General features: G+C 41.0%; 1 protein-coding gene across 1 annotated transcript in view; it reads right to left on the reverse strand.

The window, feature by feature from the left end:
- Positions 1–4,684: 4,684 nt before the first annotated feature.
- The window catches only part of CANX (calnexin), a 16,547-nt gene continuing 13,706 nt past the window's right edge, over positions 4,685–7,525 (reverse strand). The window contains 4 exon segments of the mRNA XM_006026828.3: positions 4,685–6,018; positions 6,922–7,025; positions 7,200–7,344; positions 7,443–7,525. The exon segment at positions 7,443–7,525 is cut by the window's right edge and continues 13 nt beyond it. Of these exon segments, the coding sequence (XP_006026890.1) occupies positions 5,965–6,018; positions 6,922–7,025; positions 7,200–7,344; positions 7,443–7,525 (386 nt within the window). The 3' untranslated portion in view covers positions 4,685–5,964.

Genomic DNA, 7,525 nt, shown 5'->3' on the forward strand with positions numbered 1-7,525 from the left:
GAGCCGAGTTCAGGCGGTGGGGGCGGGGCTTCCTGGGTGGGGGGGAGGTGCGCGTCACAGCGGCGGATGGGCAGCGGGCGGAGCCAATGAGAGGGCGACGGAGCGGAAAAAGGGGCGTCGCTTCCGCCAAGAGGGTCGCCGGAGACCGTTTAAAAGGCATAGGGGAGGAAGGGGCGGGGCGGAGCGCGAGCGGCCAATGAGGAAACCCGCGTGGCGAGGCGAGGGGTGATTGACAGCTGGGGTGCACGGGGAGAGGGGCGCAGAACTGGAGCCTGGTTGTAAATGAACTCTGTAACGAGTGCGAGCCGCGTCCCTGGGGAGGAAAAAAAATAAGAAACCTTAACACAAAGGAAAGCAAAGCATTCCTTACAGTTAAAGGTTAGGGTTGACTTTTATTAGAGCAAAATTTGGCAAACAAACCAACACAACACCCCAAATTTTAATTGCAAGGATCAAGGCTTCCCCCTCCCCCCAAAAAAGAACACGAGCCTTGTTCCTTGTAATTAAAATTTGGGGGGGGTTGTTTTTTTTTGCAAAATCTTGCTCTAATAAAAGCAAAGCCACGATCCTTGCAATTAAAGATTTTTGGGGTTTATTTGCAAAGTGTTGGTCTAATAAAAGATGGTCTCTTTACCAGGGGTCCTGAAAGCATTCATCCTCCTTTTTCAGGCAGGGAAAGATTGAAGCAATCCACCCCCCTGCCCCAGGCCCAGGAAAGGGGAGTACTGAACTAAAGCTTGTTTTTAGCTTTAAAGTGGGAAGCTGCTCATTTTACAGAGGCAAGAAAGAAGAACTGCATCTTCCTTCAAGGGCTGGGCCTACGCCTCCTGGATGAGGCGGGAGTGACTGTGACATGGGAGAACGCAGGCCCTGGGAGAGATCTAGACTCAAGCGCTTCCTGCATCGAGTCATTGCGCTCACACCCATTTTAAACACAACGCCCAGGAGGCACAAGAGCAGTTGGCAGGTTCGTGCATCCTTTGCTGTACCCTAGTGGTAGCTTTTTACATGGGTATTTACCGTCAAGCGTTCTTGGCACAGGTCACAAGTACTTCAGTCGAGCAGTTTTGGAAAAGTCGTCAGGTCTGCTAAGAAAAAGTGACTTTGTACCATTCTTTGGGAAAGTATAAATGGGAAAGTTACCTGGCTTTGAAAAGGAACCATGGTACAGACTAAAGTACAAGCAAACTCCACAGATTGCACAAAACAGACTCTAAAAGAGGGAAAGTGGCAGGAGTAGCAGCCAACAGAGCTAAAAAAGAAGCTGAGTCAGGAATGCTTAAATAAACTGAGCTGCATATCAAGTACGCACCAAGCACCCAGTTACTAGAACTTTTATACTGATTTAGGGTCCATAGTGCAATTTTTAATTTTGTTCTAGGAGCCACTGAAAAGGAGGACAAAAATTCTAGTCGTTTGATCAACTCCCACCACCACAGCTGCTGCTCACCCATCTGTTAAGAAGGGTGTGACCAGCCAGCAGCTCTTGCTGACTCAGCTCACAGGGAAGTAAAATGTTGGGTTCCAAGTACAGCAGCAATGACTATTCTTAGACCTCTCCGACCCCTTCGGGACAGACCGCCCAAAGACTGGGCATCAGCACAGTTGAGCAAGTGAGAAGAAAGAAAAAAAAGTCCAGTTATAAAATATGAAACTCTATAAAGTGGCCAAGTTTCTGTAATTTTTCATTGGTTCAAACCCATTTAAGTCATTTTCAACCCGACAGCAGAACTAAGAGAATGGCATGGAAGTCTGAGCTAGAACAGGGCGTATTGCAAACCCACCCAAAGGGAAAAATCAGGACTAAGTCCAAGTCTCTCACCACCTGCTCTTCACCCAGCTCTTCCTCAGAACATTCCTAGATTAAAGCAGTTTGTCAAATACAACATTGCTGCATTCATATTAACCAAGGGCCCTGCTATACCTTAAAAATAAAAGCTGGATAGAAACCAGCTAGAGAGTTGTTACACATTTTTCAAGCACTAAACTTTATAGCTAGTCATTTTATCATGCGATAATTACTTTATACCTGCAGCTAGTCTAAATTAGTTGCAAAATTGACCAGTTAATTGCATAATACATGTAAATGTGCAACAGGGACCTAAGTTTACCACCAAGTCATGAGCAAGAGCCACCATGTAGGTTAGAACCATGCAAGTGGAGACAGTAGAACAACCTTACTCTCCAGATCAAGGGTTTCATATCCAGTCCATACCCCACTACAAATTAGAATAAGTGAGACTGCAGAGTGGCTATGAAAGCCAGCGTTCATCTACTCGGGGAGCTGAGCCACAAGTCGACACCTGGAAGGGGCCTACCACCAATACTTGATCTCTCTAAAAACCCTATTTTTAAAAATAACTTTCCCTTGACTTCCTCTGCTCTTTGGTGTTGGCATCAGCTAATTTTAAAAATACACACTGAAAGGACTTTAGGTTTCTCTCCTCTTAAAGGAAAAAGTATTAGTCTTTGCAGCTCAAAGTATCAATTTAACAGATACATTATTTAGCATTCACAGTTTTTTTTAGCTGTGAAAGCAGCGGACAGATGCCATGGAGTGCTCATACTTTAAAATTAAATGAAGCATAAAGGTTTGTGAACTTTTACCTTAAATCAAGCGTTACTTTTGTGGTAGGTGAGGGCACAAAAATCTACTTAAAGTTTAACAAAAAGTTTTTTTGCCTTAATTGCTGCCTTCTTCTAGAAACCCCTCTTAAAAAAAGAAAAGAAAGAAGCCACAGACTGAACCTACAGTGCATTCCACTTGAGCGCTACCACTTTCACTACCTTCATGCTGGAAGGCAAAAGACAAAAAAGCTTTTAGATGTTTTAGTAGCCAGGTAGACAAAGCAAATCTGAATAGATTTAAGTTTCTTTATTAATCAGAGTAAACTTACATTATAATTTATCCAATATTTATATATGCATACTGCATCTACAATTAATTTTTAAATGAACAGACAAGGTCTTTTCTGTGAGAAGTCACAGTTCTTTTTTTAGTAACACTTGAGGATTTTGCTTCTGAAAACCATCGAGGCAATACTGGCATTTAGAAACAACGTATTAGAGGAAGGCAGAGGGGTGCAGAGAAACTGGTCACTAGCACCAAGTTTGCTGCCACAGACTAAGTGGAGCAATATGTAGAGGAGACAGAATACCTTTACCAGTAGTGAATACTTCTGTAAGAACGTCCCCCTCCAACCCAGAAATCCAAAAATTTAGACATTAACAATGCACTGTACAATGCACTTTCTATTTGGTTATCCAGTGAATTAACATAACTAGTCTGAAAGACCAATTTACATATTTCTTACCAGAAGGTTAGTAAGTTTGCTATATTTCTATCACCTTTTACTGATCATAATTCTGTAAGAGAGCTAGTTTACAGCACCCCCATACTTATTCCAGAAGGCAAAAAAAATGCCAAGTAAAAACAGACACCAACATCCACTGTCAATATTTTGCTAAAAGAACGCTGTCCAACAGAATTAAGACTGAATTCAGTCTTATATGCAGACCAACTTTTGCTTTACATCATAACCGGGCTTGCAGTATTTAGGGAACATGGCTACCCTTACTATATATGGATGTCTTCTTCCTTACTCAAAACTGACAGTTAAACGTGACAACCTGTTAAACTGTAACCTAGAATTAAAACCCAGGACAAAGTCATCTTTCAAACTTAAGTTTTTCTAAATGCATTGTGAAGTCACCATTTATTGTAGTGACTATTCAAGTGTCATATTACAGTATCAAAAGAAAGCCAAGACATGCAGACAAGACTATTTCAGGAGATCTAGTTGAAGCAACACATTTTAGAACCAGCTTTAAATGCAGTATTATTTCATAGCTGCTGTTTTAAGCAGCACATGAGAATTGTGTTAAGAGTATTTTGGAATTGTGTGTACAGAAAGTGAAAAAGGTAGTGAAGTTAAGGCAATATGCATATAGATCAAATCATTTAGAAAAAAAGAAAGACCCGTGCTGTGCTCAAGACCTACGGCCATCTATAAAAGCTGGCCAGACCATTTGGGTAGGAATAGAAAGTCATTAACCAACTTTATAAAAATAAGCTACTATCGTGAGAACAAAACAATAGCAACACTTAAATCATAACATACTCCAGTGCTGAGGTATAAGCAAGCCATTTTGGAGGTAAAAGCAACATATAACCAGGTATTGGGGAGAAATATGGATTCTACAAGCCAATGGTCCCAGACTGGAAATAAAATTTGGATTTCAGCATCTTGGTTAGTGTTTTATTTGTACATTGCAGACACTTCAAAAAACCCTGACATGCATTCATGTCACTGATATTTCAGCTCAACAGCCACAGAATACAGGCAGCAAAAGCTTTTCTTTTTAAATGCAAGTTATTCTGCATTAATCTTTACTACAAAGATGTTTTCCTCATCATTAATTCTTCTCTACAACACACCCAAGTTACCCTCCCACCCAATGGAAACATTGGAGTGTTTATATTCAAAGCAAGGAGAATAGAATAGGAGTTAGGACCACTTAACTATTCTAACCAAAAGGCAGAAGCAAAGTCTCAGTAAGACATCTAACCTTCCATCTTCCCAGTATATTTTGGTAAAGAGTAATAAAAAGGTATTGGTCTTAGGAGGTATGCTCTGTTCCCATGTATTCCACAGGAAACAAATAGAAATATATAGTATAATAGACACAACGCGTTTAAAAAATTTATTCAGCTGGAATTGGAACGCCCTACATTCACAATATAATTTAGGATGCAACTGTTACATGAAGAGCAGATAAGAGACTTAAACAGCTACACACACCAGTCATTCCACATGCTCCTTCTTCCATCTACAAAATACTGTAATTCTTGCTTTTAATAAAAGACTTTAGTCCAACCTGCCTTCTGCGGCCACCTTCCTGTCCGCAGGAGTTTACACGGTGACAACAATAACGATTAGGGACACTGTCCTATCCAGCGTTTGGATCCTGGAAAGGAGTGAGCCTAGCTTAAAAAGAAAAAAAGTTTGAGGAACTGAGCATGAATTACTGTTCAGCAATGGAAGCCAAACTGCACAGTAGCAGAGAAAGCTGGGGTGGGAGGCTGGACAGAAGGAAGGAAACGTAGTAAAAAGAACAGCCCTATTGAGAAAGAAACCCTGCAAGGACTAAAGAAACCAGACATCCAGCCTGTGAGGCCTGCAGGATAAAGTACCATATTAAGGGACCCACCCTCACCTTCTAGGCCAACTATGAACAGCTAAACAGACAGCAGCCATAGGGAGCATCTTTATTTTGTGGGACAATTATGCTTTTTCCCCCCCTCAACCCCCCAAAAAGCTGGAGTATAAACACAGTTTGGTTGGTTACATATGTACATGGATTTAACCTCCCCCCCACCACAGTATCCTTATGAGGGTAAGAAAGCTATACAGCCACACTGACCACCTTTGCTCAAAAATGATTATCAAATTTAGGGAAATACAGACATTGGTACGTTTAAGAATCTCCATATTTGTAAAAAAACAAACAAACAATCAAAAATCCACTAGTTATAAAACTGAATTTTGAATTGCCAAGCGTTTTTTCTAGATTTCTGCTGTTACTTCTCACTGATTAATACATTAAATTAAGCCAAGGTTGAGACCAGTGAAATCCTACCAATCTATTTAAAATGAAACAAAAAAATTACTTAAAACCAAAATAAAAAGGTTAGTTTTATATTACATTCCAAAATCCACAGCCCATGATGTTAACTGCATTCTTTCTATAGGAATGATGCTCTTTAAAAAAAAAAAACAGATGATTACAAATATTTTACTGCTAGACACTGTTACACTGGATAGTGTTTGACTGGAACCTGTGGATGGTGAAGTCTTGAGGTTTGTCTGAGTTTCAATGTAAGGTGTCCAAGGTCCTCTCCCAGAACCACATTGGGGGGCAGGGGAGGGGGGAGGAAAAAAAAAGTGAGATCAAGTTCTTTTTTCAATCTTTCCTTGGCTTTCTGTTTCTGGGCGATCTATTCACAGTTTCTTCCTCCTGCAAGATTGAAGACAAAATTTCTTAAAATGTCAGAAGTTTCTGATCTTCCCTTCTGTATTTTCTGTTAGATTAGAAATTGCTAACTGTAACTACTGAGATCTTCATTGGAAAATAAATTAATTGAACAGTTAGAGATGCCTGGATTGGATGAAAAAAGATAATAAGATTTGATATATGAATCCACTTTTTAAGGTCTATATAAAAGTTAGTGTTATAGACAAGAGCACTTAACAGCAAGCGTTTTCCTCCCTCCTTTCTGTCAGTATAGTAGACGTCGTTGTGGGGAATGGTGTGGTACAAATTATCAGGCCAATGCCAAGTGCTTTGAAAATCTGTACCCCAATCACACAGAAAGGCTGGACTGTTCTTTCATCTCTAGAAAAGACCCTCTAAACCACCCTATTCTGCTGCTGCACACTGATTACAGAATTCAATTCCAAGCAGTGGTCCTGAACTTTAGCTTGTTTATATACCAGTAGGAACAGTACCACATGTCCCGGGTTTAGTTTTTTTAAAAATAACAGCTAGTTAAAGTACAATCACCAGAGATGAGAGATACAACCTAAGAACAGTGGTGCTCACTGTGTTTTGGCCCTGTGGGCTAAATGAACAATGCATGGCCAGATCAGACCCTGCCCTGCCCTCCATGTGGAAAAAAAAACCAAACAAAAAAACGGGCTGCAGGGAGCCAATGCCACCCACCCTACAAACCTCCTCACATACCAGGATTGGGCTCTCTGCCACCCTACGCACCTAAACTAGGGCACAGGGCCATGGCCTATAAGGCTCCCCAGGGATTAGTGGGGAACCCCACCGGCTGGATTTGGCCTATGGGCTAAACACCATTAACCTACAGGATTCATTTGTATTTTGAAGAGATCTCTCCAAAAATGTTTTTACCTCTGATGCAGGTTTTCTATCTTCGTCCTCCTCTTCCTCCTCCTCCTCCTCCTCTTCCTCCTGACTAGCATTGCCCACCTCAGTATCACTCTTTTGCTTTTCTTCTAAAGAAAGAGAAAAAAAAAAAAAGAAGTCTCTCTAGAAAACATTCACTCATTTCAAATGACTGGCCATTAATCCTACATTAACATCTGTCAACACATATTATTTTACTTTCAAGATGAGAGCGAAAACCCGTACTGGATTTCCCAATGATTCCAAATAGGAATTTAATTTACCCAGCTTTTCTTCATTTGCTTCTTCTTCCTCTTCCTCCTCCTCCTCCTTGTCCCCCTTGTCTTTTTCTTCCTCTCTCTCTTCCTCCTCATTCACATCAGGCTGAGGAGCATCAGTCTTTTTGTATTCTGCAGCACTGGGCTGTTTCTAAAAGCAGACAGAAAAGTCCCAAAGTGAACCACTTCCCACAAGGAGATGACGTCTTGAACTAAACTTCTCTCCGAAGCCTAGGAAAAAGTACATACCTTTCCAGAACAGCAGAAAAGGACAACGAGAAACACAGGCAGAGCCACAGTTAGGATGTAGACTACCCAGAGCCAAGGACGCT

The sequence above is a fragment of the Alligator sinensis genome, unplaced genomic scaffold (genome assembly GCF_000455745.1).
Source record: "Alligator sinensis unplaced genomic scaffold, ASM45574v1 scaffold741_1, whole genome shotgun sequence".
Taxonomy (NCBI): domain Eukaryota; kingdom Metazoa; phylum Chordata; order Crocodylia; family Alligatoridae; genus Alligator; species Alligator sinensis.